Source organism: Cyrtonyx montezumae, unplaced genomic scaffold (assembly GCF_038088225.1).
Source record: "Cyrtonyx montezumae isolate F1298 unplaced genomic scaffold, pur_monq_1.0 scaffold_7, whole genome shotgun sequence".
NCBI classification, from domain to species: domain Eukaryota; kingdom Metazoa; phylum Chordata; class Aves; order Galliformes; family Odontophoridae; genus Cyrtonyx; species Cyrtonyx montezumae.
In genome coordinates, this window is record NW_027072078.1 from 9099334 (window position 1) to 9114130 (window position 14797).

At 34.5% G+C, this 14797-nt stretch overlaps 2 protein-coding genes across 5 annotated transcripts in view; one reads left to right on the forward strand and one right to left on the reverse strand.

The window, feature by feature from the left end:
* SLC39A10 (solute carrier family 39 member 10) overlaps positions 1-4262 on the forward strand; it is a 35988-nt gene extending 31726 nt beyond the window's left edge. For 2 of the 4 annotated variants that reach the window (XM_065750614.1, XM_065750611.1), the window contains exon 10: positions 1326-4262. In XM_065750614.1, the coding sequence (XP_065606686.1) occupies positions 1326-1484 (159 nt within the window). In that variant the 3' untranslated portion in view covers positions 1485-4262. The remainder of the gene's footprint in view (positions 1-1325) is intronic. The other 2 variants (XM_065750612.1, XM_065750613.1) reach the window with 2 other exon arrangements.
* A 415-nt stretch (positions 4263-4677) lies between these two features.
* Positions 4678-14797, reverse strand: part of DNAH7 (dynein axonemal heavy chain 7) — a 158014-nt gene continuing 147894 nt past the window's right edge. Inside the window, exons 63-64 of the mRNA XM_065750607.1 lie at positions 5268-5371; positions 4678-4884 (exon numbers count right to left, since the gene is read on the reverse strand). Coding sequence (XP_065606679.1) covers positions 4678-4884; positions 5268-5371 — 311 coding nt within the window. The remainder of the gene's footprint in view (positions 4885-5267; positions 5372-14797) is intronic.

A 14797-nucleotide genomic window follows, 5' to 3' on the forward strand; every position in this document is an offset into this window, starting at 1 on the left:
TATGATGTTTCCTTAGTCTGCCTTCCTCTCAAAGTCCCTGTTTTCTGACACCTAATAGGAACAGAATTTAATGTTCTTGTAGCTTAGCTGAGGTCCATTAAGGTGCAATTGATCTTCTGGTATTCTTGCATATGATTTAAGTTCATCTAAATAGGTACATTTTTGTATTTTTAGAATGTAGTTTTCCTCTACTAGAGAGGAGATAGAACCTGAACTCAGAAAATCTTAAATCCTTCAGGCTTTTCGTTAAGCTTCTGCTGTCACTTATGTGGAGATTACTTGAATTATTAAATGTTTATGTCGTATTTTTGTTTCTCACATCTCTGGGAGAAACGATAAATTTTTAACTGCAAGAAGGTGTCAGTTTTTGTTCATATTGACAGGACCAGGCTCAATATATGGTCACTGAAATTGGTCGTATCAAGAGCTTATAAAGTGAATAGTTGCATAGTCTACCAGAGAGATGAATAATTTTCGTAGCAATGTATTTTTTATATTTAAATTTTCAGTGGATCAAATTGTCAGTTTATGTATCTTTCTGAAATACAGTAATGCAAGACCAGATGGGTAATATATTCATCTTTAAGCTGATGCTCTGATAATTCGTCAGTGTTTGTTGTATTCAGATATTCAGAATGACAACAACAGTTATAGACCTTGCTGCGTGCTGTCTGAAGTTTCTGTTTGATCTATATCAGGTGTTGGGTTTTTTTTCTTAAACTGATTTATAAAGAAATGAATTGACAAAAGCGTAAGGCAAACAAAGGAAATACTTTATTTTTGTCTTGCCTGGGTGGTTTTGTAAGGCACTTTGGACGATTTATTTTTACATCTTCCACATCTGCATTTGTGTAGTGCTTTGTCAATACTTTTTGACCTTTTCCTTGTAGGGGAGGAATAACCAGAGCTTTCAGAACTTCCTATTGTTGTGCAGAAAATTTCTCCTGAATTAAAAAAGCTTTTTATTACATTTATTTGAGCATGGCTAGCATTAATTGTGTCAATAAATTTCAAAGAGCAGACTCAAGGAATACTGGGCTGGTTATTATCCTGATAAGCTGGCAGTTCAAATAGATCTGTGTGATCCAGAAAGAGCTCTAAAATTGCCCAGTGGAAAATAATTTTCAGTTTTTCTAGTAAATACATAAGGTGTTTGAGACTGTTTTACTAAAATGAAGTGATTGGATATAGTTTCACCTATATTCTTTTTATAACAAAAACCTAAATTGCTTACGCTTGATCAAGAGAAATATGATTTTGTAAGTTGTCAGTGATTAAATAGAATAGAGGTGAAATAAATTTTTCTAAACCACTTTTCATTTTAGCTTCCAGAAATGCTTCATGGAGATGGAGATAATGAAGAGCACGGTTACTGTCCCGTGGGGCAGTTCATTCTGCAGAATCTAGGCCTGCTTCTTGGATTTGCCATCATGCTGGTGATTGCCCTCTATGAAGATAAAATTGTGCTTAACATCCAGTTTTGACCTTATTCTGGTAATCACTGTGGATACAATGTTATTACTGTATGGCTTTGAGTCTGCACTGTTTCACTGTATGCACATTGCTTAGAGGAAAAGCAGTGGCTTGCACTACTTACATAAGTAAAGCATTTTCATTTCTGTGTGTATTAACTGCTGCTTTTTTCTGATTCAGATTGGATGAGGTTGCCCAAATGCATCTTCTAAACTCCAGTAACTGTCCATTTGGAAGTAGTAACTACCAGAAAGAAATGGCAAGTTCAGTGTGCTGCTTGCTTATATAAAAAGTGTCAGTGAAGGATGTACACACTTGGGAAAATACTGTTTCATACATTTGACAGAACCCAGGAAATTTGACGGTTGAAATTCATACTTATGCAAGGAACCTGAGTATGCTTTTAGTACCATGCAAGTTTTAAGCAGCAGGCATATATATGTACATATATATTTTTCTATCTGTACATATATATGTGTATATATGCAGAGCACTGGTTCCTCTGCGTAGTGGTGGCTTTTTGTTTAAGTATTAAATCTTAACAGCGGTAGATGCCTGGAAACCACTGTTCTGTCTTAAATTGTAAGAAAAAAGGAGCCCAAAACCTTAAGGCTGTTTAAATTCTTTGGATGCACCCTAAGCTGCACTCCCTCATTTTAAACAACTTCACGTGTAAGAAGGCAGGCTGTTGAAATATACGCTGCAAAGTGCTGTGTCCTGTCGAGGATCACGTTGACAATGTTTTCCTGACTAAAATTTATTTGATGTTTGTTCTTTGATATTAGTAGGAAAATGCAAAATGCTGTAGAATTAGTGCTAGCTTGGGGAAACCCCTGATGTTGGAGTTATTGAGCTATTCCTGGTTCATTTCTACAGATGCTAAACATGTATTGTGTGCCACTTGCAGCATAAACTACTGAAGAATTGTGGCTGTGAATGTGTGCAAACTCCTAATTTAATAGAGAATCGATATGGGATTTTTGTTTGTTTGTTTTTTCTTAACAGTTATTTTTGGTATGTTTTCTCTTATATTAAAAAATCAAAAGTACAACAAACATGCTAGTTACTAAACGTGGGCACAAAGGTTTAATGATGCTGCGTGTGTGTAGGGTTACTTACTGTACTCGGTTTCTACAGTGCCTCAGTATCAGACGTTGTGGCACCAGCCATTTCTGGTGTTTGAGACTCAGATGATTTCTACTTCCAGCATAAATGAGTTCATTTCTATGATATTTCTGTTATTTTTTTTACACTTGTCTTGTTATTTGCTTATTAAAAAAGCAGATGTGATAGATCTGTTGTATGTATAATATGGGAGGATGGACTGAAAATTTGGGCCTTAATATGCTGGGAGCTTGCTCTAGATCAGATTTTGCTGAGGTGATTATACTGCCAGATATGAGTTAGTTCTTGTACCCATCTCCTTAAGAAAAAAAACCAAAAACTGAGTTCTTGAGGAGAGCAAATTGATTCTGTAGTTCCAGTCATAAGCATGGAAGTAGCCTTTTGTAAAACATCCAGGTTGCCATCTCCTTTGTGTATGCCAGGTAAGCTGTTTCTTGACTATGTGCCGTATGTTTTTTTGTTTCAGTCTGCTTGGTGCTGGTGTAGCTGCTGAAACCGTGCTGATCCTAACAGCTAAAAAAGAGCACCAGCTGGTATCTGCATTCCATTTCAAGTTTGTGTATTTCTTGTGGACTGATTGAAGCTTCATTGATCAGTCAGTTTTTAAACACGAGCAGCTTGTGTATTTTAAAGGTATCAGTTGGTTCTTGCCAGTATTTCTTCCTAATGCAGTACCAAGGAACAGTATTAAGGGTCCATTTCAAAGAAGAGCACAGTTTCTTCAGTGAAGAAGCCAAAGAGTTCAGGCATGCAGAAATTTGATGCTGAGAACTCTGGTTGCTTTGTTTGTTTTCTTCTTTAAATACTTTTACTGTTGGACCCCAATTAGCAAACAGACTGTTAGCTTCAGTTTGCTGAATTTGTGCAGTGCAGAGATCCTGGGTGACACTTCTTTTCCCTGGTGCTGGCCATACAATCCTAAGTACCATTTTCCAAGAGATTTAAGCCACGGGATAATTTCTGAGGATCTTAGCTTAAGCAACTTAGATTGCTCATGTATTGAACTGACCCTTAATTTTAATTTTCTGTTAACTCTGTCAAGTATAAGGGGGCCACGTGGTCTAACTGATGCTTTTGTCAAAACTTTTTTTTTTTTGGTAGGTTTATTTCTTATAATATTTTTCAAATGAAAATGTCTTTATTTCAGGTAGTATATGTACTTTTGTATTAGTTGGAGTATGGTTTTAGCTTAATACACTGCCTATGTAGGAAAATAGTTTAACTTCCTCTCATGGCCATCTTCAGACAAGGGAAAAATATGGTCTTTCAAGGCAGGTACTGCATCTTTTCTTTTAAATATGTATGTTGTTTTTCTTTCATTTTGTAGTATTTATTGCAACTTACGGAGGGCAGTGTAACAACTGTGACTTCTATAGGTGTTTCACCAGTACTGAATTCCAAATTGTTCTAAAGTACACTCACTTCTAAGTCACATTACAGACAATCTGAATTCCACTACATTTCTACTTGGTTTTGTACATTCCATTCTGCTGAATCCCGAGTCTCATCTAACTTGTATTTGTTGGAGGGCATGTTATTTGTATATTACAATGCTGTCACTGTGTGACATCCCATATGAATTTTGATGTAGATCACATTGCACTCAATCTGCTGTGATTGTGCTTCGAAATATTGTAGTTGCTAGATGCAGTGTGATTTTTTTTTTAATAAAGAATTCCCCTCCCGATAACAATTGAGTCTACGGTTTCAAATGTGATATGGTCCTATATGATACAGCCGAGCTATCGCTCTTTTTGTTATAAATAAATCTTTCTTTTTAATTTTATTAAGCTGGAAAAGATCAAATGCTGTTCTGTTCATTGTCAACAGTGTTGTGTTCATTTTTATGTATGTTCCTTATAAATAAGGAGCCTTCAAAAAATAAAATTATTAAAGGAGCAGGTGATATTCTTGTTGGCTTTCATAAGATTTTATTGTGCACTCTTACGCTGTATACGACATGAAATGCAAAATGTTTTTTGTAAACGTTTTCACGTGTATGTTGACTTCTCTTTCGCTACGGCCTTTCAGAACTGGCAGGCATTCCTCCCAGGAGAAGCTCTGTGAATTGCGGTAGGTTTATGAGTTGAGCTGACACAGTAAGGCCACCCCTCGCTGGATCCAGTGCTGTTGTGGTCTGTCGGAAGGCAGGCTCACGGCAGTGACAAAGTTGCTGGAATGGCCGGTGGTTGACAGGATCCCTCTTCTCTCGCTGGTCTTGTACACTGGAGCCAGGTAACTGGGGCGCTGTGGAATGTCTGCTTTCTTACACGGCTTCAGCCAGATCTGCAGAAAGGATGTAACATTTTCACGGCCATTAAACAAAAACGTGAGTGGGAGACATTCTTGGCTGACCCTAAGTATTTTTGACAGTGGTGTTTGTGTTTTCACAGATAGCTAGTCCGGAAACCTGCTTTCTGTTTACTCTTAGCAGATTGCGTCCTTTTGCAAAATCTGCAACAGCAAATGTACTGTTGCCATTGTTAGGAGCAGAGGATTCACAGCTCCTCTCGGACAAGTTCTGTTTCAACAAAAGTCTTTTTCGATGCTGTGAACGTTTAGGAATTATCCTGTAGCTCCCTTCAAGCTCCCTATAACTTAGGTATTCATTGCACAGAATTTGTTTACAGGTATTACCATAAAAATGTTACCAAATGAAATATACTGACCACAGGTACTGTATCGTAGAGGATTTTTGGATGAGATTCTCCTAGCTTCTTTGTTTCTCTGTTCCAGCGTGCTCCATCCAAGAACAGTCCATGGATGTAGACCCCTGAATCGGTTGTATGAGACAACGTTACATAACAGCACAAAGTGCTTTCTACCTGAGAGCAGCAGCTGGTACCGCTCAGGTTGCTGTCTCAGCTAAAACAATCTTTCTTATACTGCATTACAACTTCTTATAATTATAGTTCAATAAAGTTTCAGAAAGTTAAAGCATCTAGAAGTAGCATAATGCACCTGGTCTTAAATGCTGAGAGTGGGGAGTTTAAAACAAATTTATATTCTATCTTATATAATTTCGATTCTATCTTATTTATATAATTTCTGTTCTATCTGTATTCTATATATATATTTTATCATATATTATTTCTATTCCACCTATACAATTATATATATTATTTCTAAGTCTGTATACATCTGTTCTATCTTATATATATTCTATCTGTATTCTATGTTATATGTTATTTTTATTCTCTCTGTAGTCTCTTCTATCTGTAGTCTTATCCTATGTATATCTATTTTGTCTTCTGTCCTATACATCCTTTCCACAGTACCTATATTCCACATGTATTCAGTTCTATCATATAAATACTATATCCCCTCCCCTCCCTGTCCATTCTCTCTTATATATTATTTATATTCTGTCTCCTCTCTGCATTCTCTTCTATCTTACATATTTATTCTCTTTGTATTCCCTTCTCTTCTGTCTGTCTTCTGTCTTCTACTGTCATCTATTCTACCTGTCTACTATCTGTATACTATTCCACTCTACTCTATTCTATTCTATTCTATCCCACCTCCTATTCTATTCTGTTCTATTCTATCCCACCTCCTATCCCACCTCCTATCCCACCTCCTTGCTATGCTATGCTATGCTGCGCTATGCTGCGCTATGCTATGCTATGCTATGCTATGCTATTCTGTCTCCCTATTCCGTTCGATTCCCCCTCCTATTCTATTCCGTTCGATTCCCCCTCCAATTATTCTATTCGATTCTATTCGATTCGATTCTATTCCACCTCCTATTCTATTCGATTCGATTCTATTCCACCTCCTATTCTATTCTTTTCGATTTGATTCTATTCGATTCCACCAACTATTCTATTCTGTTCGATTCTGTTCTGTTCGATTCTATTCTGTTCTGTTCTATTCTGTTCTGTTCTATTCTGTTCTGTTCTATTCTATTCTGTTCTGTTCTATTCTATTCTATTCTATTCTACCTCCTGTTCCCTTCTATTCTATTCTATTCCACCTCCTGTTCCGTTCTGTTCTATTCCACCTCCTGTTCCGTTCTGTTCTGTTCTGTTCTGTTCTATTCTATTCTGTTCTATTCTATTCTATTCTATTCTATTCTATTCTATTCTACCTCCTGTTCCCTTCTATTCTATTCTATTCTATTCTACCTCCTGTTCCCTTCTATTCTATTCTATTCTATTCCACTTCCTGTTCCCTTCTATTCTATTCTATTCCACCTCCTGTTCCCTTCTATTCTATTCTATTCTATTCTATTCCATCTCCTGTTCTGTGCTGTTCTGTTCTGTTTTATACTATTCTATTCTATTCTATTCTATTCTATTCTATTCTATTCTATTCTATTCTATCTCGTCTCCCTATTCTATTCTATTCTATCTCGTCTCCCTATTCTATTCTATTCTATCTCGTCTCCCTATTCTATTCTATTCTATCTCGTCTCCCTATTCTATTCTATTCTATCTCGTCTCCCTATTCTATTCTATTCTATTCTATCTCGTCTCCCTATTCTATTCTATTCTATTCTATCTCGTCTCCCTATTCTATTCTATTCTATCTCGTCTCCCTATTCTATTCCATTCTATCTCGTCTCCCTATTCTATTCCATTCTATTCCATTCTATTCCATTCTATTCCATTCTATTCCATTCTATTCCATTCTATTCTATTTCCCTGTTCCATTCTATTTCCCTATTCTATTCTGTCTCCATCTCCCTATTCTATTCCATTCCATTCCATCTCCCTATTCTATTCTATTCTATTCTATTCTATTCTATTCTATTCTATTCTATTCTATTCTATTCTATTCTATTCTATTCTATTCTATTTCCCTATTCTATTCTATTTCCCTATTCTATTCTATTTCCCTATTCTATTCTATTTCCCTATTCTATTCTATTTCCCTATTCTATTCTATTTCCCTATTCTATTCTATTTCCCTATTCTATTCTATTTCCCTATTCTATTCTATTTCCCTATTCTATTCTATTTCCCTATTCTATTCTATTTCCCTATTCTATTCTATTTCCCTATTCTATTCTATTTCCCTATTCTATTCTATTTCCCTATTCTATTCTATTTCCCTATTCTATTCTATTTCCCTATTCTATTCTATTTCCCTATTCTATTCTATTTCCCTATTCTATTCTGTCTCCATCTCCCTATTCTATTCTGTCTCCATCTCCCTATTCTATTCTGTCTCCATCTCCCTATTCTATTCTGTCTCCATCTCCCTATTCTATTCTATTCGATTCGATTCTATCTCATCTCCCTATTCGATTCGATTCTATTCCACCTCCTATTCGATTCTATTCTATTCTATTCCACCTCCTATTCTATTCTTTTCGATTTGATTCTATTCGATTCCACCAACTATTCTATTCTGTTCGATTCTGTTCTGTTCTATTCTGTTCGATTCTGTTCTATTCTGTTCTGTTCGATTCTGTTCTATTCTATTCTGTTCTATTCTGTTCTATTCTATTCTATTCTATTCTATTCTGTTCTATTCTATTCTATTCTATTCTATTCTATTCTATTCTATTCTATTCTATTCTATTCTATTCCACCTCCTGTTCTGTTCTATTCTATTCTATTCTATTCTATTCTATTCTATTCTATTCTATTCTATTCTATTCTATTCTATTCTATTCTATTCTATTCTATTCTATTCTACCTCCTGTTCCCTTCTATTCCATTCCATTCCGTTCCATTCCATTCCGTTCCATTCCATTCTATTCTATTCCACCTCCTGTTCCCTTCTGTTCTATTCTATTCTATTCCACCTCCTGTTCCCTTCTGTTCTGTTCTGTTCTATTCCACCTCCTGTTCCGTTCTGTTCCGTTCTGTTCCGTTCTGTTCTGTTCTGTTCGATCTCCCTATTCTATTCTATTCCATCTCCCTATTCTATTTTATTCCATCTCCCTATTCTATTCTATTCCATCTCCCTATTCTATTCTATCTCATCTCCCTATTCTATTCTATTCCATCTCATCTCCCTATTCTATTCTATTCCATCTCATCTCCCTATTCTATTCCATCTCATCTCCCTATTCCATTCTATTCCATTTCCCTATTCTATTCCATTCTATTCCATCTCCCTATTCTATTCCATTCTATTCCATCTCCCTATTCCATTCCATTCCATTCCATTCTATTCTATTCTATTCTATTCTATTCTATTCTATTCTATTCTATTCTATTCTATTCTATTTCCCTATTCTATTCTATTTCCCCGTTCTGTTCTATTCTGTTCTATTCTATTCTATTCTATTCTATTCTATTCTATTCTATTCTATTCTATTCTATTCTATTCTATTCTATTCTATTCTATTCTATTCTATTCTGTTTCCCTATTCTATTCTGTCTCCATCTCCCTATTCTATTCCATTCCATTCCATCTCCCTATTCTATTCCATTCTATTCTATTCTATTCTATTCTATTCTATTCTATTCTATTCTATTCTATTCTATTCTATTCTATTCCATCTCCCTATTCTATTCTATTCCATCTCCCTATTCTATTCTATTCCATCTCCCTATTCTATTCTATTCTGTTCTGTTCTGTTCTATTCCATCTCCCTATTCTATTGTATCTCATCTCCCTATTCTATTCCATTCTATTCCATTCTATTCCATTCTATTCCATTCTATTCCATTCTATTCCATCTCCCTATTCTATTCTATTCTATCTCATCTCCCTATTCTATTCTATTCTATTCTATCTCATCGCCCTATTCTATTCTATTCTATTCTATTCTATTCTATTCTATTCTATTCTATTCTATTCTATTGTATCTCATCTCCCTATTCTATTCCATTCCATTCTATTCCATTCTATTCTATTCTATTCTATTCTATTCTATTCTATTCTATTCTATTCTATTCTATTCTATTCTATTCTATTCTATTCCATCTCCCCATTCTATTCTATTCTATTCTATTCTATTCTATTCTATTCTATTCTATTCCATCTCCCCATTCTATTCTATTCTACTCTATTCTATTCCATCTCCCTATTCTATTCTACTCTATTCCATCTCCCTATTCTATTCTATTCCATCTCCCTATTCTATTCTATTCCATCTCCCTATTCTATTCTATTCCATCTCCCTATTCTATTCTATTCTATTCTATTCTATTCTATTCTATTCTATTCTATTCTATTCTATTCTATTCTATTCTATTCTATTCCATCTCCCTATTCTGTTCTATTCTATTCTATTCCATCTCCCTGTTCTGTTCTATTCCATCTCCCTGTTCTGTTCTATTCCATCTCCCTGTTCTGTTCTATTCCATCTCCCTGTTCTATTCTATTCCATCTCCCTATTCTATTCTATTCCATCTCCCTATTCTATTCTATTCCATCTCCCTATTCTATTCCATTCTATTCCATTCCATTCTATTCCATTCCATTCTATTCCATTCCATTCTATTCCATTCCATTCTATTCCATTCCATTCTATTCCATTCCATTCTATTCCATTCCATTCTATTCCATTCCATTCTATTCTATTCTATTTCCCTATTCTATTCTGTCTCCATCTCCCTATTCTATTCTGTCTCCATCTCCCTATTCTATTCTATTCTATTCTATTCTATTCTATTCTATTCTATTCTATTCTATTCTATTCTATCTCATCTCCCTATTCTATTCTATTCTATCTCATCTCCCTATTCTATTCTATTCTATCTCATCTCCCTATTCTATTCTATTCTATCTCATCTCCCTATTCTATCCTATTCTATCTCATCTCCCTATTCTATCCTATTCTATCTCATCTCCCTATTCTATCCTATTCTATCTCATCTCCCTATTCTATCCTATTCTATCTCATCTCCCTATTCTATCCTATTCTATCTCATCTCCCTATTCTATCCTATTCTATCTCATCTCCCTATTCTATTCTATTCTATCTCATCTCCCTATTCTATTCTATTCTATCTCATCTCCCTATTCTATTCTATTCTATCTCATCTCCCTATTCTATTCTATTCTATCTCATCTCCCTATTCTATTCTATTCTATCTCATCTCCCTATTCTATTCTGTCTCCATCTCCCTATTCTATTCTGTCTCCATCTCCCTATTCTATTCTGTCTCCATCTCCCTATTCTATTCTGTCTCCATCTCCCTATTCTATTCTGTCTCCATCTCCCTATTCTATTCCATTCCATTCCATTCCATCTCTATATTCTATTCTATTCTATTCTATTCTATCTCATCTCCCTATTCTATTCTATTCTATCTCATCTCCCTATTCTATTCTATTCTATTCTATTCTATTCTATTCTATTCTATTCTATTCTATTCTATTCTATTCTATTCTATTCTATTCTATTCTATTCTATTCTATTCTATTCTATTCCATCTCATCTCCCTATTCTATTCTATTCCATCTCATCTCCCTATTCTATTCTATTCCATCTCATCTCCCTATTCTATTCTATTCCATCTCATCTCCCTATTCTATTCTATTCCATCTCATCTCCCTATTCTATTCTATTCCATCTCATCTCCCTATTCTATTCTATTCTATCTCATCTCCCTATTCTATTCTATTCTATTTCCCTATTCTATTCTATTCTATTTCCCTATTCTATTCTATTTCCCTATTCTATTCTGTCTCCATCTCCCTATTCTATTCCATTCCATTCCATTCCATCTCCATATTCTATTCTATTCTATTCTATTCTATCTCATCTCCCTATTCTATTCTATTCTCTCATCTCCCTATTCTATTCTATTCTATCTCATCTCCCTATTCTATTCTATTCTATCTCATCTCCCTATTCTATTCTATTCTGTCTCATCTCCCTATTCTATTCTATTCTATTCTGTCTCATCTCCCTATTCTATTCTATTCTATTCTGTCTCATCTCCCTATTCTATTCTATTCTATTCTGTCTCATCTCCCTATTCTATTCTATTCTGTCTCATCTCCCTATTCTATTCTATTCTGTCTCATCTCCCTATTCTATTCTATTCTGTCTCATCTCCCTATTCTATTCTATTCTGTCTCATCTCCCTATTCTATTCTATTCTGTCTCATCTCCCTATTCTATTCTATTCTGTCTCATCTCCCTATTCTATTCTATTCTGTCTCATCTCCCTATTCTATTCTATTCTGTCTCATCTCCCTATTCTATTCTATTCTATTCTATTCTATTCTATTCTATTCTATTCTATTCTATTCTATTCTATTCTATTCTATTCTATTCTATTCTATTCTATTCTATTCTATTCTATCTCATCTCCCTATTCTATTCTATCTCATCTCCCTATTCTATTCTATCTCATCTCCCTATTCTATTCTATTCTATTCTATTCTATTCTATTCTATTCTATTCTATTCTATTCTATTCTATTCTATTCTATTCTATTCTATTCTATTCTATTCTATTTCCCTATTCTATTCTATTCTATTCTATTTCCCTATTCTATTCTATTCTATTCTATTTCCCTATTCTATTCTATTCTATTCTATTTCCCTATTCTATTCTATTCTATTTCCCTATTCTATTCTATTCTATTTCCCTATTCTATTCTATTCTATTTCCCTATTCTATTCTATTCTATTTCCCTATTCTATTCTATTCTATTTCCCTATTCTATTCTATTCTATTTCCCTATTCTATTCTATTCTATTTCCCTATTCTATTCTATTCTATTTCCCTATTCTATTCTATTTCCCTATTCTATTCTATTTCCCTATTCTATTCTGTCTCCATCTCCCTATTCTATTCCATTCCATTCCATTCCATCTCCATATTCTATTCTATTCTTTTCTATTCTATTCTATTCTATTCTATTCTATTCTATTCTATTCTATTCTATTCTATTCTATTCTATTCTATTCTATTCTATCTCATCTCCCTATTCTATTCTATTCTCTCATCTCCCTATTCTATTCTATCTCATCTCCCTATTCTATTCTATTCTGTCTCATCTCCCTATTCTATTCTATTCTGTCTCATCTCCCTATTCTATTCTATTCTATTCTGTCTCATCTCCCTATTCTATTCTATTCTATTCTGTCTCATCTCCCTATTCTATTCTATTCTGTCTCATCTCCCTATTCTATTCTATTCTGTCTCATCTCCCTATTCTATTCTATTCCATCTCCCTATTTTATTCTATTCCATCTCCCTATTCTGTTCCTTTCTATTCTATCTCCCTATTCTGTTCCATTCTATTCCCCCTCCTATTCTATTCCATTCTATTCCTCCTCCTATTCTTTCCATTCTATCCCACCTCCTATTCTATTCCATTCTATCCCAACTCTTATTCTATTCCATTCCATTCGATTCCACCTCCTATGCTATTCTATCTCCCTATTCTGTTCTATGCTATTCTTTCTCCCTATTCTGTTCTGTTCTGTTCTATTCTATTCTATTCCACCTCCTATTCCATTCCATTCCTATTCCATTCTATTCCACCTCCTATTCCATTCTATTCCATCTCCTATTCCATTCTATTCCTTTCCACCTTTTATTCCTTTCCACCTCCTATTCCTTTTCACCTCCTATTCCTATTTCCACCTCCTATTCCTTTCTATTCCACCTCCTATTCCATTCTATTCCACCTCCTATTCCATCCTATTCCATCTCCCTATTCCATTCTATTCCATCTCCCTATTCCATTCTATTCCATCTCCCTGTTCTATCTCCCTATTCTATTCTCTTTATTCTATTCTATCTCTCTATTCTATTCTATTCTAGTCTAGTCTAGTCTAGTCTATCCTATTCTAGTCTATCCTATCCTATTCTAGTCTATCCTATTCTCTTCTATCTCCCTATTCTCTTCTATCTCCCTATTCTCTTCTATTCTATCTCCCTATTCTCTTCTATTCTATCTCCCTGTTCCATTCCATTCTATTCCCCCTCCTGTTCTATTCCACTCTATTCTATTCCCCCTCCTGTTCTATTCCACTCTATTCTATTCCCCCTCCTATTCCACTCTATTCTATTCCCCCTCCTATTCTATTCCACTCTATTCCACCTCCTATTCTATTCCATTCTATTCCCACCCTATTCCTTTCCCCCCCTATTCTATTCTATTCTATTCTATTCTATTCTATTCTATTCTATTCTATTCTATTCTATTCTATTCTATTCTATTCTATTCTATTCTATTCTATTCTATTCTATTCTATTCTATTCTATTCTATTCTATTCTATTCCTTTCCACCTCCTATTCTATTCCTTTCCACCTCCTATTCTATTCCTTTCCACCTCCTATTCTATTCCTTTCCACCTCCTATTCTATTCTATTCCTTTCCACCTCCTATTCTATTCTATTCCTTTCCACCTCCTATTCTATTCTATTCCTTTCCACCTCCTATTCTATTCTATTCCTTTCCACCTCCTATTCTATTCTATTCTATTCCTTTCCACCTCCTATTCTATTCTATTCTATTCCTTTCCACCTCCTATTCTATTCTATTCTATTCCTTTCCACCTCCTATTCTATTCTATTCTATTCCTTTCCACCTCCTATTCTATTCTATTCTATTCTATTCCTTTCCACCTCCTATTCTATTCTATTCTATTCCTTTCCACCTCCTATTCTATTCTATTCTATTCTATTCCTTTCCACCTCCTATTCTATTCTATTCTATTCTATTCCTTTCCACCTCCTATTCTATTCTATTCTATTCTATTCCTTTCCACCTCCTATTCTATTCTATTCTATTCTATTCCTTTCCACCTCCTATTCTATTCTATTCTATTCCTTTCCACCTCCTATTCTATTCTATTCTATTCCTTTCCACCTCCTATTCTATTCTATTCTATTCTATTCTATTCTATTCTATTCTATTCTATTCTATTCTATTCTATTCTATTCTATTCTATTCTATTCTATCCCTTTCCACCTCCTATTCTATTCTATTCTATCCCTTTCCACCTCCTATTCTATTCTATTCTATCCCTTTCCACCTCCTATTCTATTCTATTCTATCCCTTTCCACCTCCTATTCTATTCTATTCTATTCCTTTCCACCTCCTATTCTATTCTATTCTATTCCTTTTCACCTCCTATTCTATTCTATTCTATTCTATTTCTTTTCACCTCCTATTCTATTCTATTCTATTCTATTCTATTCTATTCTATTCTATTCTATTCTATTCCTTTCCACCTCCTATTCTATTCCTTTCCACCTCCTATTCTATTCCTTTCCACCTCCTATTCTATTCCTTTCCACCTCCTATTCTATTCTATTCCTTTCC